Source organism: Chlamydotis macqueenii, chromosome 7 (genome assembly GCF_036417535.1).
Source record: "Chlamydotis macqueenii isolate bChlMac1 chromosome 7, bChlMac1.mat, whole genome shotgun sequence".
Classification (NCBI taxonomy): domain Eukaryota; kingdom Metazoa; phylum Chordata; class Aves; order Otidiformes; family Otididae; genus Chlamydotis; species Chlamydotis macqueenii.
In genome coordinates this window covers 16,996,420-17,023,069 of record NC_141562.1, presented here as the reverse complement: position 1 = coordinate 17,023,069, position 26,650 = coordinate 16,996,420, and the positions used below count along the sequence as shown (strand labels likewise).

At 43.9% G+C, this 26,650-nt stretch overlaps 1 protein-coding gene across 1 annotated transcript; it reads right to left on the bottom strand.

Moving 5' to 3' along the window:
- Positions 1 to 2,037: 2,037 nt before the first annotated feature.
- Positions 2,038 to 22,871, bottom strand: MINPP1 (multiple inositol-polyphosphate phosphatase 1). Its single transcript, XM_086752547.1, has 5 exons — positions 22,328 to 22,871; positions 21,790 to 21,978; positions 20,931 to 21,028; positions 19,066 to 19,199; positions 2,038 to 5,822 (listed from the first exon to the last, which is right to left on the bottom strand). The coding sequence occupies exons 1-5, from the start codon at positions 22,869 to 22,871 to the stop codon at positions 5,423 to 5,425; spliced, it is 1,365 nt and encodes a 454-aa protein (XP_086608673.1). The 3' UTR covers positions 2,038 to 5,422.
- Positions 22,872 to 26,650: the final 3,779 nt, after the last annotated feature.

Below are 26,650 nucleotides of genomic sequence, written 5' to 3'. Positions count from 1 at the left end.
ATGTTATTAACAATAACAATTATTATTATTCTTCAGCTAACTCCTTGCATTCTAGTCCCTTCACCAAACACCAATTATTTGTTTTTGTTAATTAAATACAGTAAGAGATGTGCTAAAATCTTTCAACAGAACGTCAGAAAAACAACACTTGCTTTAAACCCTTTTTCAAAGGAATTGTTTAAAAAAAAAAAAAATCCTCCACCATAAAGACCAGATGAGGTCAGCCTGAACCTCTGTGCCTCCTCCGTCTCAAGTAAAAATACCTCTTTAAAGTATTGAACTAGGTTGGAAAAAAAGCCATAAATGCAGGTTAATCTAGATATAATTTTCATTTTCCACTTCTGGAAGCAAACAAGGGAAGGGAAAAGTCATACAGCATTTACAAACATCTGCCTGTGTCAGATGTGGAAGCAGAACCTAGCTCTGGCCTCGCGTGTATTTCAGTCAGTGAAAACCCTCTTCAAAATCTTTATCAACATCTAAAGCAAAGCAATTTAGAAATAGTTTTCCACTTACTGGACCATAAATCCTTAGAAATCAGGCGAAAAGACATCACTCAAAAGCTGAACTGGATACACAGGAGTCACCGAGTCTTCATGATGATGAATTTGAAGGTGGCAGTGTATCAAAGACAAAACACTCCCCCACGCCCATCAGTCAAAGCAACAGAAAAACAGACGGGACTTTGAAAACAAAGAAACTCGCTACATCACGCACAAAAGCAAAGTGTGGCCTCACCATCACGTGCCAACATGGGTGACAAAAGTATGGATGGCCTGAAGACAACAAATTCAGAGGAGCAGGAGTGGGGGGGAGGAAGGGGGGAGGGGCGGGAAGAAAAAAACCAAACCTCTCCCCAGAAATTTTAGACAAAGTTATGAGCTTCCCCTAGCTCGCTCACTCCTGGCAGCACACTTTGGTGGGCTTACCAATGTAGACTGTTCGCATTTGTATATAATTCTTCTTCTGATGGTCCCTAACTGACCCTTCAAAGAGTGTGGAGGACACAAGAAACCTTCACTCCAGTCCAGTAAGGTCTGTCCTTACAATCACCAGGTTTGAAATGACTGTGACAACCAGGAGAAAGAGTCTATAAGTTAAAGCCCAAGAAAGCAAGAATTTAATGATTCAAAGATAAACCATTATTTCTGCCACGCCAACAACTGCAAACTAACATCTGGTAATACTAACTTCCTTTTGAAAAGTTAGACAACTAAAAAAATGACCCTTTAATATATTGTGTTCTTCCCCCAGGTTATACATGGTTTTGGTATCTTAATTTAAAGGCATCTCACTCCTTTTCCTATGACTACACAGTTTGGGGTTTGTTTTAAACATTAACAGCATCAATTGTTTTCTATTTCAAGCTGTCTTACAGACTAACACTTCTGAAAATAGAGAAAAGCCCTTGATGAGTGATGCCATTCCAGTCACAGCACGCTTACAACAGCGCTGCATCCTCAGCCCATGAGCACGCTGCAGGCAAAGCTTAATTTTTACATAAAGGTAATGAGAGAATTAACAAACTAAGCAGCTAATGGATACTCAATAACAAGGATCTATTGCTAAACACCTACAAGAAATGACAGGTTAGGAAGTATTGCATGATGTATGCTTCTAATTCTTTATCAAATCCACAGCGTCAATCTCATTCTTCTAAGCATTATCACTCTCTCAATAATACCGCAGCAGATTCTGGACCGCACAAAAATGTGTGTGTAACCCTCACCCCACTTCAAAATGCAGGACGTTTCCAGACATTTTGCATACTATAGTACATCTGCAAAACCCTTGTCAGGAAACTACCGCTGCTTTTAACATCAGAGCTCCTGGAAACAAAAGTAAAGTTTCACTCACCTCAAAACGTGAGAGTAAAAACCCAATTAAGGTATTTTATATTAATCACCAAGCAATTTGACGACTTAAAATAATCAGACACACCAATGCAAGTAATAGCAACCTACCAAATGTATCTTGAGGCAGAACACAGCCGTGATACTAAAGATCGTGTGATTATTACTGCTCATAAAACAGAGATTCAGAAAGTGTGCAGTTTTATTTCACAGCACTAAAAATGCAAAACAAGTTCTCAAAATTCATCCAGTTAGTACCATGTTATGACAAATTCGCATTGTGTCCAGCCATTCGGCAGCTCAATGCTCATCAGAATTACAGCAGCAGTATCTACTAGGAGGAAAAAATTAATCTGCTTAGTTAAGCTTCAGACATTTAACAAAATAAAATACATCCAAACTTATTTAAGGCCAACAGCCAAGAACACTGCTGGTGTTTTTCATCAACGAAAGCTTCCAGTTTGCAAAAGGCTGTGAAGTCCTCAATGGATGACTGAGATGAGGCGTTTTGTCCAGAGCCACCTGAAGAAAGCAAGCATTCTTCTTGCAGGACTTTTTCAGGAGGTGGTAATCTGCCATGCCATGAGATCCTGCAGCCTATTCAAACACTGTTCACCGAGCTAGTGCCCAACTTTATGGAAATAGTTTGATTTACTTTAGTTTTTCTTTTCAGTATATAAATAAATTTATATATTTACTAAATAAAAGGGTCATACTGAAGTCACCTCCCTAATGATAAGAAACAGCCGTAGGAACAAGTGCCTAGGACATTTACACATCCAAACACTTCTGTTGCTACAATTGTGCAAAGTTTCCACATTCAGCCTCTTTTTGCCAAAGGACTGAGTCAGCGCATCCTTTAAATCCCGATCACAAACCAAACAGCACGTTTTCCTTTTCAGTTAACTGCTGACAGCCGCTGAAGATACATCTGTTATGCTGGAGGTATGATGGACCTGCGCTCCAAGGCAAAACAGGAAAAAGCCTCTGAAGAGCCATCCTTGAAGCCCTTTGCACTGAATTTAAGCGTACAGTCAACTTGGTAATACAGAAGCAAATAATGCTTCCCTATAGAAGGAATTTTTTGGTTCCTCCATCTCATGTGGCACATGATCAAAAAAAAGCAGTCAAGTGCAAAGGTCTCCCCCTCCATAAGGAAGGAGGATGTATCTTTTAACAAACGTGGTGTCTTAAAATCAGTCTCACTGAACTGACAAACAAAAATCCTCCATTCATGTCCAATGGTCAGGCTTTCATCCCTTCTGTTCAAATCATGAATCATTACAGGATGACTGACTCACAGGAAAAAATATTTGTTCAAAGGTAGATTTCCTCACCCTTGTATCTGCTATTGGCCAAACTCAACTGCCATTAAACAAAGGTCCATTTCTTCCTAGCTTGCCTCAAATGTTGCAATAAAAGTTCGTAATAGGCATCTGTGTCAGTAATTATGACAGTTGACTTAGTCTCAAGGCAGGATCACGTAACAGAGGAGACATGCGAAGCTGACAGCAGTAAAAGATACATGCCAGGGCTGACAATGATCCTGACCTATATTCCTACATTAGTTTCAGCATTTCCTCCCTAACCATGTCACCAGTTTCAGAAAAAGAGCTGCAGAGCTAACACAGGCATTTCACTGGGATGCTAACACTGAAACATCCACCAGTTTCAATCAGTATCTTCGGCCATCAGAACACCTTGGTCTCCAAAGAAATCAGTGCACTAATGAAACAGGGCTTACGTCCCAACATCGGGGAAAAGCCCTTAACTCAGACTGTAACACTAAAAACCACGTTTTCGATTGCTCCTTAACTTACAGACAGGAAAACCTTAAGTGCTTTGATACAAGCTGGATTTTTTAAAAAAGTGTCAGAAGCCTAAGTCCTCAAGAAAAATTTAAAAAAAAAATATGCAGTAAGTTTAACCTCAACTTTAAGCCAGTTTGGCATTGTCTTTCCTGTTTCTGTTTCTGCAGCAGTTAAGTTCCCAGTTCTGAAGGCGAGCCTACAAAAAGAAGCTACCCTGCAGCAAACAAGGGCATAAATGTTCATAGTGCACCTGATACCCTGTGGTAATCGCAAATATCAACCTTTCACCCCCTCCCCGGTAAACGCAGCCAACTACGCCTCGCATTACAGGGCGAGTGAGCTCTGGAACACTCGCTATGGGTACTGTGAGCACGCACTTGCAGGAGCTACCAGCATCATAAATCCACACCCTCATTTGCTTTGGGGCAACCTGTTTACACAGCATTCTCCTCTGGACGACAAAGGAATTTTTATCTGACTTACTGCATTTCAGACATTTCTGGACAATTATCTTCATTCTTCCTTTTCCAGCCACACTGCAGAACTCTAAAATGCTTTCCAACTTTCAGCAGCAGTGAATCTACTCTAAGTGCAGCTGTTTTAAAAGACCACGACTATGTGCATGCAATTACTTTCTTTAAAACCAGCTTCCTTTCCAGAACAAGGTGGCACATCAAATGTATAAGGCCTACGTAAGCAAAACCACGCTCAGTGCCTTAAAGCCAGCAGAAGTTAAGTCTCAGCCAGATACTTTTTACAGCCCCAAACCTGCCTGGATTTAGGGTTAGCAACAGTTCCATTTCAAGCAGGAGGCTGGACTGGAAACCTCCAGAGGTCCCTTCCAACCAGAGCTGCTAGGAAAACCTGGACAGGATTGAGATGTTCACAACCACAGAAGAGCCTAACCTGAATGCCCTAGCTCACACCTTTAAGGTAAAAAGCTTACAGTGTCGAGTGAAAGGACACACTGGATTATGTAGAGAACAACTGCTGCATCTCCCAGAGCACCTTAAAGGAAGAGTGGCTACTTCCTGCTCCCTCGCTTTTTGGGATTTTTTTACTACTTCTTTTAAAGATAATTTACTTACCCTGGAGGCTAACTTGCTAAGCAGGCTCTGTGGATGACGACTTTAAGACTTCTAACACCTGGATGCTTTTCAGGCAGATAATGCATGCAGGAACACTGCAACTCCTCCTGCTTTAAATGCCCAAGAAAGATGTTCCCATGGTGCTGTCCAAGCAGAAGCTGGGCAGTTGTGGAGAAGGGCTATGTACCCTCGCTCTCCCAGAAGGTCAGGAAAAGGAACAAAAAAACCTCACAGGTTTGAATTATTTCGTGCCTGCCACAGGAAAACAGTAGCTAGCAAAAGAGGCAGTGCAAAGCAATACTGAATCAGTCCAAGCACCTCCAGCTCTGATAAAACAGAAGCTGCCCCAGCTCTTAAATCCATCTATGGCACATTCATAAGAGGAACGGCCAATGAAATTACTTATTCGTACATAAAAACATACAGATACACTTCATCTTGCATCACACGTTCGTTACAAATGCTCAGCAACATCCCTGTTACAGCATCTGTTTTGTAATTCTGCTTAAGTAATAAACAAACAGTGCACTGAGCTAACTAAGACAGCCCATCAAATCCGCGAGTTTAGAAAGTCAACGCAGCAGCAGCAAGTCGTCGAAAGGGCTTGTTCACAACGTCTGTCGAACAGAACCCAGGTCAATTTGCAGAACACCCACTCCTTTTCATTCCCTCAAAGTTCGTCAATAGCAGTAGTATTAATTTTTGGTAATTCACACTCTTCTTTGAAGTGGCAGTTTTCCAGGATGTCCTTGTAATAGTCCTTGAGGTCCGCGTAAGTAGAGATGGTTTCATTTGAGTGATGGAATGTCATCAGTTTTTCATTCAACAGCATCTGCACTTGATACTCTTCTTCAGAGGTTTTCACCTGGTCACAGTGGTAAAGCACAAATACCAGGTTGGCTGCGTAAGGCACAATCCGGCCACTGCGAAATTTCCGACGCGTTTGTCTGACGTAATTGTTTGCCTTGAGAGGCTCGTCGTCTTTGAAGAAACCCATAAGGGCAAGCAGCGGCTGAAGTGTCTCTGCGTGTCCAACTTGTACAATCAAGGGTGAAGAAATGGGTTTTGAACTAAAAAGGAAAAATAAGAGTGCAAAGGATGAGCAAGAGCCCGTGCTTTAAAACAAACATACCAACATATTGCACAGCTGTCAGCAACAAAGGCTTAAAGAAGTAGACTTTGAACTTGTCTTACTCCAATGCCTGATAAAAACCTGTTTGGGAATTCCAGTATATTACAGATATTTTTTTTTTAAAGCATCCAAGCTTCCTAAATTTTGTCCCAATTTAAGGCATTGCTCTTACATAAAATGTAAGAAGTTGTACTAAATGTAGTGAGACTACACCTAGAGCCTAACATAAATACGGTAAAGAAAAGCGAGAAACAGATTAATGGTGCGCGGCCATATACTGTGTGCATCTCTCCAGCTCCCGGTGTGAACCTAGTTACTTGTGCTCTTCCAGGTACGGGAAGATCCAGCTGGTTTGAGATTAAATCTGAGATTTTTTTTTTTTTGAAATAGCATTGCCTCCTTCCATCAGGAACTTGAGAGATAGGCAGCAAATCACCAAGCCAGCTGCAAGGCTTTGTTAACTTACACACCAAGTCAAGCCCTTCGTCGGATGTGACAGAGCCCCCTTCCCCTTCCAGCATGCGGGAAGGCTCGAGGACATCGCAGTAACTCATTATTTCTGTAACACAGAGCCACTGCAAACACATATAGCCATTCCGCCATCATGGGCTCTGCTTGGAAAAAACTTTGAGACTTTTTTTTTTTTAAACCAAATAAGATTTTTACTATAAGTTTAGGCTTTAGTACAAACCCAGGTGTAAAATACAACAGCTTTTCCCAGGTTGCTGAGCTGTGTTTGACAGGACTAATTAGAGAGAGTAATTTTTTTTTGGTTGCTCCCCAGCAGATGCAAAAAGTACCTGAATGAGAAAGCATAACAAACTATTAAGTGAGATCATCCAGGACACAATCCACTTCACAAAGACCAATGGTTTATTATTAAAACACACTTTTTCTTTACTATTACACTATTTCTTTAAGATTACACTATTCTAAATCCTTCAAGTGACAGAGAATTTTGAAGTCCTGTTAATAAGCTTCTGCCTAAATTAATCCAGCGTACAGCAAAGAGAAGCTCTCACATTATCATCATTTTAGACCTGGAAAGTTTTAAAGTTTTCAGCACTAATTTTGCCAGATTTAAGGTTTGAGGATCAGAAACCTTTTCCAACTGCCATATTAAAGGATAAGCGACAACTCAGTTTCAAGATGAAAATTAAGTCTGACTACAAACTTATCGGCACATTAAAAAACTACAGCAAACTCCTGCGACCCTCTGACCTAACTACAGCCACATGATTGCCCTACAAGCAACGACTTACTGATTTAACACACAAACTGCTTCCTTCCCCAGCACACCACCACCAGTGCAGGACTTTAAGGAGTGTTTCTTGCCTATCTCTACAACCACCAATGCTTTTAACTACGTATCATGCTAGAACAATCGTAATTTAATAGCAAAATACTGCCCTTTTTTCCCCCTCTATAACACAGTTTAGCTGTTTGGAAGGTACATCAGCATTTACCAAAGTTTAGTCTGAAGACAGTGACCTAGCGATTGGAGGAAGACTGCTGTTCCTCTGCAATTTGTTATTCCAAATTATAAGCAGGACTACTGCTGTTACTAACTCTTGAGAAAACCATCCAGTCATAAAGAAGATGATACTCCCTCAGCGCACAGGCCAGCAAATTAAGCGACTGATTCATACCACAAACAAAGCCTAAAAATAAGACAGTTTGTGCAACAAAAGGTTAGACATTGTTCAACCAAAGGAAAGATAAGAGTCAGCTTGCTGCACGAGGAAGTACCAGCCAAGGGGAAAATCTGCCTTTTGCTCCAGAGGAGGATGATGGCTTTTTGGGACCATCTCCAAGCGGCACTCAGAAGCTCACGTCACTTGTTCTAGCACATGTAAATACACGTTTAGCTTTCACGAGACAAGAGGTGATGTTTGTCATCACTCCAGCTGCCAGTGAAGTCCACCCACAGATAAGACGCATCTTGATTGGCCTGGAAAGGAGGCGTTTCCTCCGCTCCAAACTAAATTCTGAAGCAACTGAAAAATCGTTAACTGGGGGACTTGCCTGCAGACTCGAACTTTGATCGGAGAAGCAGGAGCCCCGCACGGGCACAGGATGGGCTCTGTACTACCAGCTGGACACAGCCACGGTGCAGCCTTACACACCTTGCGCTCTGCTCAGCCTGCGGCTCTACTGACTATACCGCTTAGACATGTATGCGCATACATGCGCGTGCTCTCCCCTTTGGCAAAATGTCATGTTAAAAAACGTATCAGAAACCTGCCTCCGTCTCCTGTTCAAAAGAAGTATTAAAACCACAGAAAGGTTCGGCACGAAGGATGTTTCATTTTTTCCCACCCATGCTTTTGCTGCACCAAGACGTGTACGTTCACTACAGCCCTCCTTCCAGCTCCTCCAAAATCAGTGGTTTTGCATTTCTCCTCTTGTCATTTAAGAATTTCCCTTCTGATTCCCTCATTTTAAAATTGGGTTTGGATCCTTCGACCCTTTCTCTTCCCTTCCACCTCCATTCTTTTTTTCCTCCTCTTACTCATTTCACTAGTTCATTTCTATCCTCCTCCACACCCCCCTCCAGGGAAGTCTTTTTAGGTTTTAGGACACATTCATATCCTTCCTGTCAGTCAACAAATAGAAACAGCAGCAAAACCACATGCCTGTAGGAGAAGGCAGAGGCTACTCCTTTGACCTCCTGCAACTTGCAGCTCAGAGATCTCCTGGGCCAGATGTAGCTTCTACATAATGTAGGACCTCTCAATGAATCTTCCCTTTGCCAAATCTCTCCTTAAATCGTTACTCCTTAAACATTTCCAGCACGCACAACATCCTAGGGGAAGAAGCTGCACAGCTTCACACACTGCTCTTAATTTTTTCTATTTGTCGATGCTACGTACCATTTAATCATTTCTTCTTACCACTTCGCAATAATGTTCTTTCCAAGTTGAGAAATCCTGCCTTAGTCATTCCCCAGCGTTTCCAAATGAGCTATATCCTTTTAGGTCTGATTATTAGAAACACACAATACTCAAGACAGTAAGCTACACTGTAAATTCATGCTGCATCCATGATGCTCTCCGTTTTCTTAATTAACATCTAACACCTTTTCTAGTTAGCATACAAAAGTTCGAGACACTTCCAGACAACCGTAACGACCTCCAAACTCAACTCCTGAGCAGCAAGTTATCCCACCTTCTGACAGATAAGACCATTTTTACCACGTGCATTACTTCACAGATCTGCAATTTGCAAGCCCAGTTAGTCTCACAAAGTCCTTTTACAATCCTCCTAGTAGAAACAATTTATCTTACTTATCTTGAATAAAAGTGCTGCATTTGCAGTGCCACTTAACTGCTCACCTCTTTTTCCCGGTCATTTACAACATGCTGAGCAGCCCAGATCCTTGCAGATCTGCCTCCGCTGGCAACCTGCCTCTGCTGGGAAAATCAATCAGCAGTTCTTACCCTCCATGTCTTGTACTTTTATTCATTTTTTAACCATGTGAGGACCTTCCCCCTTAACCTTGGCCTGTCTGATTTCTTTTGATGAGGAAACCTGTTGAAAGATGCCTGGAAATCATGACTGTGTCTCCCAGCCCACTGTATTTGTACGCCTGCTGATCCTTCCCAAGAGCTCCAAGAGAAGTGTTTTCCTTTCAAAGAGCCATACTGACACTACTGTGGTACAGCATATTCAGCAAGGTGCTTATCAATCGTTAACTTCTACTAGACTGGTCCAGAATTCCAATTCTGTCCCGAAACTTTTGTTTTCATTTTTCCTTTATTTAATTACTTGCTCTTAAATCATCATCACACCTGCCAGCCCCCACAAGCTTCTTGGCCAAAACCAACACACATTGGCTGTTTTTTCAGCTATTTCATTCAAGTTCTTTTAGCACTCTTGGGGGAGCACCACCCGGCTCTAGCAACGTGGCACATTTTCGTTTTGTCCCAGCTGCATGCTCATATACATGTGCCTGCTTCCAAACGTGGTGGTCTGCGCTCTACAGCTTGCTAAGCAAGGAAACTAGCAAGGTGAATATGCTGCTAAAGTCTCCAAAACAAGTGTTACATAGGAGGCAGGCATTATCCACTCCACAGGGAATGGATTTCACATCCCTTCCCTCCCCAAAAACGTTTCAGAAATGTCAAAAAAAAAAAAATTAGCATTGTGGCTATTAGTGCTGGCTTTACAGCAAGGTTTGGCTTTAGTTTCCAGCTGATGCTAGCAGGAATTTTCAAACGGAAATAAATCACAAAAAAATAGTTATCTTTTTACTTAAAAAAAACCAGAAAGACACGTTTCCAAAACAGGAAACAAATTATAGCACATACACATACACACAGAGAGAAGTTCTAAAGAACGAGGAAAGAAAATCTCATGAAGAGAAAAGAAGGAATCAACAAGGCACTCATTCTCACTGGAACTCGAGATTTTATTTCACCTGCTTTAGTCTCATGAAATCCTCATGCTGACAGGCCAAACCACCTTGGGAGACAAAACAAACCTCTCCCACTCAGAGCTATCCCACCACATTATTTTAACAAGGATTAAGACTGTTTCCTTATACAATCCTGAGTTTTCAAAAGCCTCCAACATGGTATACCTGGTTTCTCACCAGCGCTGGATATCTGATTTCTAAGACTACTCAAGCACTCCCCCTGTTCAGTCTCTGGGGTCACAACTCCAGTTCAGATGTGATTTCATATCATCTAATAATGATAATAAAAATCACCACCAAGGTTAAAACAGCAACAGTAATATTTTTAATTATGGGGAAATCACAAAAGATTGCTTCTTCAGCGTGTGCACACAGACAAAGGTTGCTACTGCCCCTACATTTCTGATAAAGTAAAGACAGAAGTGCAAAGCACAATCAGCAAAACACTGATAAATTCAAAACAGTAGCACAGGCTAATAAAATATTAAACAGAATGCCTGAGGTTTCCACACTCAATCTTCTTTATGATCGATTAACAACTCAGCATCACGTGGAAGCATCAAAGTTCTCAACATTGTACTTGGGCAACTGCTAATGGTATTTTAATTCGCCTTTTTCCTCCCTTTTGTTTAGTAGTAAACGACTTGGGAAAGTACACTGATCAGTAGAAAAAATAAGTCATTTCCAACTTTAAAGGGTGATGAAGAGACTACACATAAAACTTCGCCATAAAATATTAAGAGTTCATCTGAAAGGGATTGCTGGAATTGGCTTCATATTCATTTCATGGGGCACTTCACATGAGCAGAAGTGACTGTCACCAGGCAGGAACTGCCCACACTGTAACCCCCTAAGCAAATCTGGCCACAGCTGAAAATGACAATTTATCAGCACAACCCTGAAAGCTAAGTCTCACCATGGAAAAAAGCCATAGTGGAGAAGCACGGACATGGGATTTATCATTCTTCATGCCTCCCACTTCCTCTTGTGATTTATTCGGGGGGGGGGGGCGGGGGGGGGGGGGGGGGCCAAAAAAAAAACCCAAACAAACCCAAAAAACAGCTGAGGAACCCTAAACCTACACGGAAATCGCAGAGATCAGGGAATGCAGTGGCAGCAGTGGGAGAGCAGAAATACTTAACAGTGGTGTTGCTCAAAGTGTTATATGACTGGGGAGAAAAAGAAAAAAATCTGTCAAATCATATTAAGTCCTTATGTGTCAAAACTTCCACCTTAAATAGCAGAACAGAAGACAGCTGTGCTCATTCATTTCCAGAATCAGCACCAACACAACAAAATGCCACCACTAATACTGACAAGACAAACATTTTCTTTTCCAACATGGACATACACGAGCTCACTCATGACACGGGCAAACTTGAAAAGCTGACAGGACTACACAAAACTCATTTAAAATCCTGATTAAAAGGCAAGACTCTTATCTAGTCCCACAAGAGTTAATCACCCAGAGCTAACTAGGCTCCACTGCATTTCACTTCAGAGCTTGTGCTGTTTCAAAGGCTCTTTTCTGAATTATCCCACCCCTCACGTTCTTACGGACCTCAGAGATCAAACGCGTTACTGCAGCAGCATCGTGCTCATGTTAAATCTTGAATCACCATGCCGAGCCAAAACCAAACCAAGAGGGTCATGCCACTTTTCAAACCCTTCCTGCCCAAGGGGAATACTGGTTAGATCAGGTCATTTGTGCGTTAGTTGCCTAGGTATTGTTGTGCTTGGTTTTTTAATTCCTTAGATAAAAGGGTATGACGCTATAAAAGTTGCCGAGATATCTTTTCAGAGCAATCCTGAGCAAGCAAGTATTAGGTAATTAGTGTGAGATTAAGTACGTTCTGGGAGGTCTGAAAGGCACAAGCAACACTTTAAACATCTTGTTCTAGGCAAGGTGGATGAAGAGACACATTCCCAGGGGAGGTCCCCTGGACAGCCCAGGTACTGGAGACAAGTCAGCAAACCTGCACATGCGCTTCAGAAATGCGGACACAGGGATGCTGCTGAACGCCCTAGAAGGACCTACAGAGAATTTCTGTTCCTAGTTTCCCCAAAAGCACCCTTTAATCATGCCAGAAGCCCCATCCTTGAAAGATGGAGCTATCAAAACCAACCACAAAATACGATATAAAGCTGCTGTTTCAGATATTCACAGTTTATTAGTGAAATTTATCCCATTCCTTTGATCTTCTGCAAATGAAGCCAAGACCCGCAAATTTTTCAGGTGTACTAATGTAAACTGTGCGGTCTATTGAACTGTACAGCTGGCACCTTGTTCTGTAAACACATGAACACCTTATTGCAGGGATCAGCTTACCCATCACACACACAACGTCTTCTCCTCGCTGAACAGATGTACTACAGTCAACCAGTTGTTTTTTTTTTGGCGGGGGGGGGGGGGGGGGGGGGGGGGGGTGTTACTTATATATCACTACGTAATGAGCAGATGAGGTGACAAGCACCTAGCCCAGAAGCTTTCATCACAGGCTCTCCCAGTACCCCAAAGAGCCAGGGGCCACAATGGGGACACCCCTAGGGCTCCACGCAGAGCCACCCACACCTCCACGCCCTCTGGGGAGCACAGTACCAACGCCTCTGACCTGGCTCTGCAAGAGCCTCTTCACACCTCAAAGGAAGCCCACGCACCTGGCTACAAACTACCTGCCCCTCAAATCCTGTAAATTACACGTCTACGCATCATAGTCCTGGTTCTCCTTTGGAGCTGCTCTGCTACCGGGTGGGTGACCAAATGCACTGGTTTGCAACTCCCACCAAGGGATGCAGGACATCCCGAGCCTGCCGATGCCCACAGAGAGCCAAGAACCTGCACCGCGCCGATGTGGGATCTCAGCAGCAACCAAGAAGTTTTAATAAAAGAAAGGACTGAACAATTTGGAACTGAGCAAAAGGAGTTCTTTTAAATCCAATTATATCATTTCTACTCCATGTGTGGAATCGTTTTGTTCTGTTCCCTTTTGTATGTATATAAAAAAAAAAAAGACAGTTTTGAATGCTCAATTGTTTTTAGATCTTATATTGAATTCTTTTGTGCTGAGTCATAGTTTTAAAAGGAGCAATTAGGGCACAGTAGCAAAGGACTACAGAAAGGTTATCAATTGTGTTGTGAACTGCTCTGCAAAGAGGAAGGTAAATTACATGAAACAATAAAAGCTACCAATAAATTGGCAAATTAAGCTGTTTACCTTATGGCTTAGCCTGGTATAACTACAAAGATCATCTTCACTTGATCTTGAACTACGCTCAAATTAAAATTATTATTTTTTTAAATACGTTGAACCTGCTTACTCTCAGAGGAAACCACCAAACATTCTGCAATGCGTACGTGCAGCTAGGATAGCTTTTTCAGTCATTAGCCACATACTTTGAATACTGAGAGGGCTGCACAAAGCATACCTCCCAGTTTCCAGAGCCTTATGGGAATCCATTCGGATAGTACAAGCAATAACAGGTATTTCGTGTTCTTCTTCACAAGCAAGAAAGGCAGACTCGTTCAATATTTGACACTAGAAGAAAAGAGTACAAAACAACTGTAATGCTGATAACCTTAGAGTGTGCCACAAACAATTTTCAAATCCACCCCTGCCCAAGTGCGTAGCTGTTAAGGGGTTTTTTAATAAGATCAGCAGCTTCAAACTGCATGAACTACCAAAATACACAGATTTCTCAACAACACACACAGTTCCTGTTGGCAGAACAGCGCTGCCAGAAACCTGAAGCTGAAAAGCAATGCACACCTTTATCCCTTCTTTGTACAGCTTTCCTACAGATCCATACCCTATGCTGCAAACCACGACACACCAGCACCATGTTAGTTAGCGGGGGAAATCATTACAGGTTTTGGTCACCGGCCGTAGCCCACGTGAGCCACAAAGAACTCAGGGCTGCTTCCGAGGCGAGGCGATAATCACAGATTGCTCCTCTACATCCCAGTGTTGAAGCATCTCTAAATATCACAGCTTTGGGAAACTGGACACTTTCTAACTGGCAAGAGCAGCCTCTCAAGGACTCTTCCATAGTAGCACAACCACAAGTGGACACGCGTGCACGTATCACTACCTGGCAGTTTACCAATATAACGAAGAGCAGGGACATTTTCAGCAAGGCCTAGGCTCCACTGGGGGGAAAACTCAATGGTTTCGTGAAGAGTACTTCCCCATTAGCTTCTTTGTCACACAGCTGCATAGCCTGACTCTGTATTTTCTGTCCGTAGCAGGAAGACTTGGGAAAAATGCAATTTTTATGTCTTTGCAAAAATAAAGTGCTTTATGGACCAAGACAATTGCCCGAGCATGCCATTTCAGTACAACAAATCACCTGGCTTAATTTTATATTCAATACAACTGTGATACAATATATCTTGCAATTACGAAAATTTGTATGAAGAGAGTCCTGGCCCCCAACCTCTCCCTAGAAGTGTGACCATGACATTTCCTTACAGACTGGTAAGAACCTATGGAGGAACATGGTCATGAAAGACCCGCTGCCACTGTGGTGAAGTCTCAACGAGCAGGAGCTTCCTCCTGAAGAATGAACTTTTATTAAACAGTTATATTTTATTGCTACTCAGGGTGCAGAAGAATAGGGTCCATGCATGGGTGTGGTAACAGTAGGTGGCCACTAACACAACTATTAATAAATTCAACATCAGACCCAAGTCCCTGAGTAGAGAAATATTCCAACACCTTTTCACCGGCTGCCTGGATGGGAGCAGTTTACAAGAGCAATCAGACAGTGAAAATCCCTTTCACAGCCTGCAAAACCATCTTGCTGTAGAGCAAGACCTACACAGAAGAGACTGTTGCTAGTTTAAACCAAGAATTCTACTGGAATTTGTATGATGAAAGATCCTAAAAATGTCTGAAACTTTTGCACTGCTAACTGAAGGAGGGACTAACTAGCAATAGGTATTTATTACCACCTTCATAATTTCCTTAAGAATAGTCTAATCAGCAGAAGATATTTTCCCCAGAAGAGATAAAGGCAACTAATAAGGCAACTAAGTTCAGTGAGGAATCAGATTGCAAGGTCAAGAATCACTTCATGGAAGAAACAGGGTTACAATAAAAGCAAGGTTTCTCTTTAATTCGGCTGTAACTGGGAATGAAAACGGGACAAAGTTATTGAATATAAATACTTAAAGCACACAACAAAAATGCAGCACTGCCAACATTGTTCTCCACTGCCAAGCCTGGAGCAGAACAGATAATCCAGACCTCTCAGCTTCTTGCTGGAACAGAAATGCTCCCTTTTCTACTTTTGGGTACCCCAACCTAAGCTTTCCAGAAAAAAAAAAAAAAAAAAGATAACTTGGAGCTAAGACAATGCTCTGGAAGTAGATTTGTTGTTCTTAAATTTTTAAAGCAAACTGCCAGTTACAAAGAGCGTTAAACATCACTAAATTGAAACAACATTCTACTAAAAAGACTAAAAGCAGGGGGGCTGGACTAGGTGACCTTTAAAGGTCCCTTCCAACCCTAACTATTCTAAGATTCTATGATTTTCTAAGTAATTAACTGCTGCAAAAGTATTTATCCTGTTGCTTTGAAGTTGCACAACACCATAAAAAAAAAAAAAGAGACGCTCATGCACAATGAAACATTTTCTACTAGGGGGCCTACAGGAAAGATGGGGAGAAGCTGTTCAGTAGAGCCTGTTGTGATAGAACAAGGGGTAATGGGTTTAAATTAGAAGGAGGTAGGTTTAGATTAGATATGAGAAAAAAAAATTTTTTACAATGAGAGTTGTAGAGCACTGGCACAGGTTGCCCAGAGAGGTGGTGGATGCCCCATCCCTGGAATCGTTCAAGGCCAGGCTGGATGAGGCTCTGAGCAACCTGATCTAGTCAGGGATGTCCCTGCTCCTTGCAGGGGGGTTGGACTAGATGACCGTTGAAGGTCCCTTCCAACTCTAACCATTCTATGATTCTACTGTTAACACAGGCATTTTTTTTTTATGCTGATGGTTTCTTGTTTTCATTTGTACTCTCTATTGCCAGGGGATCCAGGATAAGTCTCTCTCCTGAGACGAAGCAGCCTTAGTTGCACCTCCGCCCTCTAGATCACAAGAGACACAGGCTGTTCCAACACATCGGTGGTGGCAAATTTCCACGCATTCTTAAATGCACCGAGTTACCAGATTCAGATCATACTGACGTCTTCGGTGCTTTAAGACTGCCACCTTACGTTGTGGGCTGGAGTGACACGCTCCTTTCCTACAAGGCGATGCACTTCCCAAGCTTTCACTTCCCATTCAGACTAAACAGACTTTGCATTTTGCAAGATTTTTAGGGTTCTGATCCTTCACACACACACACGTAAACTCGACACCTCCTTCCCTCAGTGATGGCAACACGAGAGCCCCAGAGATTGCGACCAAACTCCTGGAGCCAAAGCTGAAAGACAGGATGAAGTCACCTTGCTCCTTCAGCGCTCTGCCTCAGACACCTGCTCTTTCCAGAGAAGCCTGCTCCACCGTGTAATTTAGCAACTGCTGATCTTGTCCTCCGTAATCAGAGGTATAGACACAGGTTTTGTCAGCTACGGCTTTTAAAAATTCTTAAACTTACAGGGATATCTTATACACAGCTGAGATACACAGTCGAGACATTACAGGCAACTAGTGCCTGTAATTTAGGGACTGAAAGGCTGTCACTGTTCAAAGAGTACAAGGACACAAAATTATCACTCCCCTTACATGAGTCAACTGCATTTAGAAGTTATTGTTCAGATTTCAGAAGGACAGAGGGGTGTTAAGGGTCTTGCTTGTCTTTTAATCTGCATTTCTTCCTGATCTTCTCATTCCCAGTTCTTACTTCCTCTGTTCTAGGGACAGACACAGCACGTGACAGAGGCAATCACAGCAGTGTGCTTGTCAATCTGCTCACAGCTGGGCATTAATGACCTGTGCACTCATGGATTTTTCATTTTGCTCTCCAGTAGGCTGAAGAAAGGATGCAGTGAAGATGTTTATTTAAAGGGTGATCTAGCACAACCACTGCTTTGACTCCATCACTACCCAAACAAGAGCTATCACTGGCTCCCACACAAGCCTTACATTTCCAGACACCGCAGTGATCACTTGACAGCTTGGCTGGAGAGAGGGCGCTCTTGCTAGTGCCCACCTTTCATTCAGAGCAACTCCTCCCCAAAGCCAAACTTATTTCGTGTTTGCAACTGCCAAGTTTTAACCCATTCTTGGCAAAACAAACGGAGGTGTCTCCTTCGAGCTGGCTGGTGCACAGAAAGGTCCCTGACTGCCGCTGCCATGCTACGCTCCCATCCTTGACTCTCATTTCCAACCCTGTATGGCCCCCTTCCCTGGGCTCACGTCATCATTAAAGCAGGATCAAGGCACTGATCTGGATGCAAGCGTTGGGAAAGCCTGCGTGTACGTCTCACAAAATTTTTCAACACATTTATCTTCTCATGTGCAAAGCTGACACTGTTAAAACCAGACACATCAGTCTGATTTTCCAGGTGAATCTCCAAAGTAATCAAGACAAACAGTACTTGTACTGTTTACCTAGTGATAACTCCACTTCAGATGAAACTGTGTCATGTATTAAACATGACCACAAAATTCCTGCGCTACTCAGAGCTCCAGCGATGAGAACAAGTTCTCTCTCCGCATCCCATGCTGAAGGACAGCAAAAAAGCCAACTGACTGTTGGAGAGTTACGCTTCAACTGACTTAACACACAGTTTTTCTATCACCGCTCATGTCCAACTTGGATCCTCAGCCAGCAAACTTGTAAAGGAACAAAACTTCTTTGCTGTCTTCTCTGCTGTAAAATGGTTATGATCAACTTTATGGATCACTCTTCCAACCCAAAATGTGAATGCTACTAACAATATCTTCCAACGGGTTATCATGTAAAAAACACAGAGCCAGTGTCTAATATCCATGAATCAAAAGGATCAGCAGCACAGGAAAGCAAATGCAGGTAATTCTGTGACTCAAAGGTCCCGATCTGTAACTGAAGCCTTTGCCTTCTCCATACCACAACATATCCCAGCTTTGTTCCTAATTTGCTTCGCCCCACCCTACCGATTCAGACGAGGCAAATCAACACCAAACAGATAGTGAATCATGACTGCTGACTGATACCAGCTCACAGGAGAAAACAATACACAGAAATAGTGCAGGCACCGCATCTCTAACTTTTAAGGAAGTAGAGGGATTTCAGAATCTTTAATCTGAACAGAGAGCTTTAGTAATGCAAGATACTCAAAACAAACACATGCAGAAAGACAGACTTCCACGCTGAAGTGCTTAGGTAACCAGATCATAGAACAGATCACGGGGCTGCTTTCAACTCAGTCTTCCATTTTCACCACAAACGATTTTTAATAAGGACATTTTAAACAAAAAGCTCATTGTTTTAAACTCAATAGCCTCTTATCAAACCATGCAGGAAGAGAACACCATTACTGGACACAGCAGCTGGCTGTCCCTGGAAGGCTTGTGTGGATCAGCAAGTTAGAGATGCAAATACATTAGCTGAGCACAAGAGCATCAGTGGAAGTAAAAAAAAAAAAAAATATATATATACTCTTTACACTAATACTGCTCTGTTAAAAATTTTATTCTCTCCATTGAAATTCTCCGAGCTCAAACTCCTCTAACATTGTTACATTTGGAAGTAAAGTACTTAACTTCTGTTCACATGAAATCCAACTCAGGATCGGCCACAGAAAGCTTGTAGCCAAAGCAGAAAAACCTTTTTATTTACCTTTTGCTCTCTTCCACTGCTTTGTCCAAATGCTGGAAGATATCCTGGAACAAAATGCAGCTGGAGCGACTATTGATGTCATAGCCATATCCTCTCTTCCAGTATTGCTTCAAGTCGTTCAGGTATTCCAGTACCTAAAGTTACAGAGTTCACAAGTTTTTATTATTGCACTGAGGGAAAATAAAAACCACATCACCTGGAGCAAATGATGCTACCACACGTTACATGATCAATGATTCTTTGACACAAAAAACCCTGCGAACACCACGGCTATGGCTCAAACTGCTTCCATGTAAAACCAGGCACAAGAGATCAGACTAAAGAGCCACCAAATTGACCACCTTATCTCTGATCATGCTCATCATCAGGCCTAGGGAAAACAGCAGGCACATTTCCCCAGCCTCCAGTAATCCAGCAATCCAGTAATTCCAGGGCTTTGAGCCTTAAGGTAGTTTTCTGAAAATTTAATAAGCCTTCACTGGATTCTCTCCCACAATAACCAAATCTCCCCTTTGAACACACCAAGTTTTAGCCTTAATAGTATCCTGCAGATTGGCTATACACTGTTTTAAAAACAAAACAAAACCAGCCTGCTGTGAACCTGCCTGCTGCTAGCTTCGTTTGGTACCCGTTAGGTACCACGCATGACAAGACAGTAATTGTCCACCGGATTTTTAGCATTTCTGATTTTGCTTTATGCCGATCAAAGATCCTTAGCTTAGTTAATCATTCTTCAGACGGAAGCAATCTTGTACCTAACAGAGTGTGTCTATTTCTGCATCCTAGAGATGTGCGCGCATCGCGGAAAGACAGAGCCGTGCCTTGGATTTATATAAGAGCACATGATGCTCTCCTTGTTCTCTGCTCTTTTTCTTACAATTCCTAGCATTACAGTTGTTTTTCTCATTTTTGTTCACTAATTTTACTGTAGCTGAGCTGACATTTTCATGGATCTACACCATCGAAACTTCACTTCTCAGTGGCACAAGGGATCTGAGAGGCAGTCACATCATACATGAGGTTTCAACTTCATATCCCATACACGTCCTCCTGTAGCGAACACCGTCTGCCACTGCACTGCTGCGTACCCCACCCTCACAGGGTGGGACTGCACCCTCTGCAAAGCCTCTCAGACACCCTCTATTCTAACGAGCCCGGCACTCCATACAGCCAGGAAGCCTTCTCACCTCATTGCTAAGTTATTTATAAATACGTAGTGAATGGCACAGGTCTCAGCAGAAGTCCATGGTGACTCTCCTCCTCTTTGAGAGGAAGGCACTTACTCCTAACTCCACCACCCACCTATCTGTGCAGAGGCCTCCTCCCTCTCCCAGGGGTGCCAAGTTTCCTTTAGAGCCCCGCGGTGGCCTTACTTAAGGGCACATCAGGTACTTTTTGAAAGAAAAGGAACCAATATAAGTCTCATTTATCTGGGTTCCACTAGTTTTATTAATAGGTATTAGGCTTAGAGATGTGATGGTCCCCAAAACCATACAAAAAGAATCTCAGAGGACCTAAAAGACCTGATTTGATGTCCTCGGGAATCAATGCATTTTATCATGATTATCATAAGCAAAACAAAAGCTGTCCAGAGCATTTCTGATGTCAGAGAAATAAAAGCATGCAAGAATTAAGCACAACAGGAAAAGACCATTTTAATCTGGACAAACCACCAGTATTTAAATCTGAGTGAATAAGGGTATCGCAGTCTGGCTGCTTGATTAATCCAGAGCTCTTTGGAGACCAAAGCAGCGCTTCGTTAGACTTATGAATAAGAGGCACATAACTCAGAACTTCTGATGGAGCAAAGAGTTCTACCGGAACACTAAGGCATCTTTTGAGGGCTTTGTAAATCTCTCACCCACCTTGGCATCTTCTTCACTGAAGAGCGAACACCACGGGGAGGTCACATTTTTGATGGCCAACTCATACGAGCAGGTGAGAAACGCCACTTGAACCAGATCTACAACAAATCCAACAAAGAAGCAAAACAAACTACTACTACTACACAAGTAGCACCTTTCTCTCAACTTGTCTCTAAAATGAAATGTAATTACAATTTAGCAATGCAAACAACGTAATAATCACCAGTCCAAAGGTCAAGCAATGGGGCGGGGGGGGGGGGGGTGTGGAATTTTCAACAGAATTACTGCCCAGAATCCTAATTTCAGACTGCAAGCTCTTCACATTACATTGCTACAAGGGGGAAATGAGAGCACTGAACAGCAGTGTGCTGCAACTTTGAGACTACAGCTTTAGGGACACGCTGGAAACGACAGCAATGCTTATTGTGGTGGGCTCCCACACCCCCTGACCGCACAGGGAACCCCGGCGCTTCTCTTCTGGACAAGTTACGACACGGATGTACCTGTCCACCTTCTCCCAAGGATATCTGTTTGAATTGTCACAAGTTTTACAAAAGCCACATCTACTCAACAAAGCAGAATTAAAAGAAGAACAAACTCACATCCCTCCAAACAAAGCTAAAGTTGATTTCAACTGCAGGAAAGATATTTTCAAATGTCTTTTTCTTCTGACCATTGACTAACAACCATTCACTACTGCAACAACAGTATGTGTTTTTACAGCCTTATGCATTTAATTAGAGATGGCGTCTCTGGTTTACAGCATATTTTAAATAACCTACTCTGCATAACTACACACTGTCTTGGAAGTTGTTCTCAGCCAGACTTGGAGCCGAAGCCTGTAAGAGACATCCATTACCTGCGTTCAGCTCCTCCACGGGCAAACACAAGGCGCTCGCCACCTTCTCCAAGACCTTCCTCATCTCCGGCCCCTCTTTGAAGGCGTCCACCTGGCACATGGCTGCGTCGTTCTCTTCCACCAAGGCCACAAACTTGGCGCAGTGATCAAAAAACCGCATCAAGGAATCATTAACTTCAACCTCCGTCTCTGAAAGCAAACGCGGGCCTCAGGGACGCGGGGAAGCACTGCCGTCCCTGGGGGGGCACTCGGGGGCAGTCATTCCCTACCACGGCGGTGTCCCCAGACCGGGGGACGTGGGGTGCAGGGGTCCTCCCTCAGAGGTGGGAGACACGGGACTGGCCTCATGGCATCCCTCAGCCCCGGGGCAGCACAGGGCTCCCTCAGGGAGGGAGTGGGGGGGGTCTCTCAAGAAGGGAGAGAGCGGGGTGGCGGGGTCCCTCAAGGAAGGAAGGAGAGAGGGAGCGGGATGGGGGTCCCTCGGCCCCTCGGGGAGCGGGGTGTCCCTCGGACATGGAGGGGGATGGTCCCGGCTTACCGTCGCCGCCGAGGCGGAGGGAAGGCCCGAGCCCGCGGCGGAAGGCAGCGCCGCTCTGCAGGCAGCGGTGCTTGGAGCTGCTGGCCAGCACCAGGCGGCGGCGGGCGAAGAGCGCGGGGAAGCGGGCGGCCATGCGGCGGGCCAGGTGCTCCATGTCGCGGCGGCCCTGCGGCGCCAGCCGCCCGTCGAGTCCCTCCTCGTACCACATCTGCCAGGCGGCCAGGGCGGCGGCGGCGGGGCAGGCTGCCGGGCGGCGGAGCAGGCGGGAGTGCAGCTCGCCCAGGCGGCGGATCTGCCCGGCCGTGGGGTAGCGGGTGCCGTGGCGGAGCAAAGCGCGGAGCTGCAGCGGAGTGCAGGCAGCCGGCAACCGCGACGCGGCCCCGGCGGGACCCAGCGACAGCGGGTCCCGCATCAGGTGCGGGTTCACCTCCTCATAGCGGGACTTCGTGCCGAAGTAGCCGCTCAGCCCCGCGCTGGCCAGCGGCAAGAGGAGAAGAAAGGCGGCGGACGGGAACGCGGCAGCTGCTGCCCGCCGCGACGCCATGGCGGCAACTCGCCCGGCTCCCGCAGGAAGAGGCGGAGCGGAGCCGCCTACCTCTCGCCTTCCCCGCGCCTCGGGGGCCGCGCCTCAAGCTGCTGCACCCACCCCGCCTCGCCCGGGGTTATCGCTCACATCAGTGTGGGTTGTTTCCCTTCAAGGCTGCACCCATGTGAAAAAAAAAACACCTTTTTTTTTGACCCACTTATTGCCCCTCACGACCCTAAAAACACCCTCCCTCCCTCCTACCCTGATTCCCGCCTCCCCATCCTCATTCCCGCCCTTGCGCCCGCTTTGGTAAGGGCTTGGCCGCCATCGCGGGCTGCTGCTCGGCACCCGCGGAGCTCTCCGGGAAAGCTTGGAAAGGCGTAGAAAAAGCAAATAATAAAAAGAGGCATGCCGTGGAAAAGCCTGAGCACGCTGGTGATGCGGCGGGTTACAAAAAAAAAGCATCAGCAAGTCATCCCCCAGTGCTGACAACACCCTTTTTCAAGAAATCCCTCAATACTAAATAGATCCCAGCTTGTAGCTAAGGAAACTGCGTTATTTCTAGCAGAAGCAAAGCTTGAGGTTAACAAAAATACCTCAAGTCTCAAGCTTTTGGTCCACACCCTGTCCTGGGGTGACCTGTGCTTTATACACAAGAAGATCTGGAGCTTTGCTCCCTGCCAACACAGTCAGGCTATTGCTTATACAGCTGAGGATTTTCACTGAATAAATAGATCTTCTTGATATATTTAGTCAGCTGGTGAAATTCTGGAAAGTATATCTCCCACCTGTCTCCCATCTCATCAAAAAACAAAACAAAGTGTTAATGCAATGATACACCCAGGCTCAGGCAGTCGGGGTAGGCAAAGCCTTTAAAGATGAGAGAGAAATGGAAAAGAAAAGTATAGGAATAAGTGTTTTAAAGCTTCTGGGCGAAGTTACGGGCGCTCTGCGTTAGACCCGAGTGACGGCTGTCTCCCAGTGATACTGTGCAGGGCTACTTGCCATGTTTCCTGGTGGCTTTGGGAAAGGAAATACTAAGTTAATTATCTTATGGAGGGCTTTGGCTCAACCCTCTGTAGTGTGAAAGGTTACTTCTTGCCAAGCGTAATGGAGACTTTCAGGGCATGTAGCAGAAATTGTTGACAGTGAGGATTCTGTTCTGGACGTTTCATAGAGACACAACTAATAAGGGCTTGGATTTGTGGTCTGTTAATACCTAGCAGCAAGGATGTCAGCTGTCAACAAATGACTCTCACTTGAGAGGTATTTTTCATAGCAGTTTCTGTCATTGCACATGTCACCCAGACCCTACTGCTGTCTTTAAGCAACACTAGAGGATCTGAAAGAAGGGGGAACAATCCCATGGAGATTCAGATTGTTTCCTCACTGGAGAGGGGGAACACCCACTGCACCTCTTTTTAATTGCTAGCACATTAAGCAGCTAAACAAACTCTTAATGATTGCATATGCGTTTCACTGGTGTCCTGGTTTCAGCTGGGATGGAGCTGATTTTCTTCCCAGTAGCTGTTGTGTTTTGGATTTAGGATGGGATGTGGTATGTGAAGAATGCTGATAATACACTGAAGTTATTCGTTGTTGCTGAGAGATCAGGGACTCTTCCAGCTTCCAGGTTTTGCTGCTGTGCAGGTGCAGAAGCTGGGAGGGGTGCAGCCAGTCCAGCTGACCCAAACTGGCCAAAGGAAGCGTTCCATACCATGGACGTCCCGCTCAGCGTATAAAGGGGGTTGGCTGGTGGGCAGCTCTCTCTCAGGATTGTTCCGAGATCACTCTTGGTTCTGTTCCGTGATCGCTGCTCGGGACGGGCTGTATCAGAGAACACAGCTGTGTCATGAAGAAACCGTTTGCTTTGTATATTTTATTATCATAGAATCATAGAATGGTTTGGGTTGGAAGGGACCTTCAAAGGTCATCTAGTCCAACCCCCCTGCAAGGAGCAGGGACATCCCCAGCCAGATCAGGTTGCTCAGAGCCTCATCCAGCCTGGCCTTGAACGTTTCCAGGGATGGGGCTTCCACAACCTCTCTGGGCAACCTGTTCCAGTGTTCTACAACCCTCATTGTAAAAATTTTTTTCCTAATATCTAATCTAAATCTACCCCCCTCTATTTTAAAACCATCACCCTTCATCCTGTCACAACAGGCCCTGCTGAACAGTCTCTCCCCATCTTTCCTGCAGCCCCCTTTGGGCACTGAAAGACCGCTCTCAGGTCTCCCCGGAGCCTCCTCTTCTCCAGGCTGAACAGCCCCAACTCTCTCAGCCTGTCCTCATATGAGAGGTGCTCCAGCTCTTTTATCATCTTTGTGGCCTCCTCTGGACCTTCTCCAACTGGAAGAGGAGAGTCCAACTATCCCTTTATGTCGTCATTACTATTATCATTATATAATATATTATTAATATATATTAATAATATATAATCAAAACTATTACGTCTTCTTTTGCTGTCCTAGTAAACTGCCTTTATCTCAACCCACGCGTGTTCCTTTTCTCTCCGATTCTCTCCCCGGTGAGGAGGTGGCTGTGTGGTATTTAGTTGCCGATGGGAGTTAAACCATGACAGTCCTTTTTGGAGGAGTCTCATGCTCTACCGACTGAGCTAGCTGTGCTAGAAAAGGCTCAGGTTAAACACAGAAAATACAAGTTTGTGCCAAAGGGTGAGGCTAATAACTATTATTGTTTAAGAAAAGGACACTGTCTACACTAAAACAGTGGTAATAGGAAATCAGTGAGACAAACAAAAGTGGTTTGATCATTGTCTAGTACAGCTCTTTTAGATGTAAATGGTTCCTCAAAAATGATTCCTGGGAGCTTTCCAATTTTACAAGGCTGAACTAAATTTAGAAGTAAGCATTTAAGACCGGTGCTGACAAATAATTCGGATTTCAGTTTGAAGAGATCCAGAGGGAAAAAAATGCAAATGCTCCACCATAATTTCATATGATCTTCTTTAGTTTATATTAGACATATCTAACCACAAGTCATTTCTAGCATATCATCTTTTAGAACAGAATCAGCATGAAACCACCTACAGTGCAGTTTTCAGAAAATACTGTCTTAGGTTGTTTTGAAACCTATTGAGGGTATTGTATAAAATACCAAGAAAAATATAAATTCCATCTTCTACATGATTATTCACTGTAACGAATCTGGAATTGCTTTTAGTAGGAGAATGACTTTGCATATCACAGCAGTGTGCATGTGAGCGTGTGAGAGAGAAAAAGAGAACTCATAGAGTTTTTTGTTAGAGATTGTAAATCTTCAGATTTTAAAAATGTGAATTTAAAAGGTAATTAAATAAAAACTGATTTGTGATCACAGTTTCCTTTCTAGAAAAGGGAATTCTGTGTCCCGAATTGTCAAGTGAAGAGAGTTCCCCCCCACTGTGATCCCTTACTTGCTCCTATCAAATCACGTTAAATTGTCACACCCTATCATATCACATTAAATTGTTCAGTTTTGTATTTTGGGTGGCTTTCACAGGGCTTTTTCTATATATCTATTCAAATGGGGAAAAATCTTAGCAATAACGTATCATTCTGTGAGGAGTCACCTCTGATTATTGCCCCTTCTTAATATTTTTGAAAATATTAAGAGAAAGACAACATGTTTCGTAATTCACAGAGTGTGAGTCCATAGAAACCTTTGTGGCCTCTGGTCACATAGGAAATTTTTGAGTGCTGCTTTCTGCTGAAAATGCTGCTTTATTTGAAAGGTTCGGAAAAAACCGAACTTCTGTGCAGGGCATTTGTCACCTTCAGAAATAAAGACCGGATGAC

What these genes read in the sequence shown, in the direction of transcription:
- MINPP1 (XM_086752547.1), bottom strand. Translation starts at nt 22,871, where the DNA reads ATGGCGTCGCGGCGGGCAGCAGCTGCCGCGTTCCCGTCCGCCGCCTTT. An exon ending in CGTGGAGGAGCTGAACGCAG is followed by an intron (nt 21,029 to 21,789) that starts GTAATGGATGTC and finishes GATTTGTTGTAG; the next exon opens with ATCTGGTTCAAGTGGCGTTT. An exon ending in GCAGTGGAAGAGAGCAAAAG is followed by an intron (nt 5,823 to 19,065) that starts GTAAATAAAAAG and finishes TTTCCTTTTTAG; the next exon opens with TTCAAAACCCATTTCTTCAC.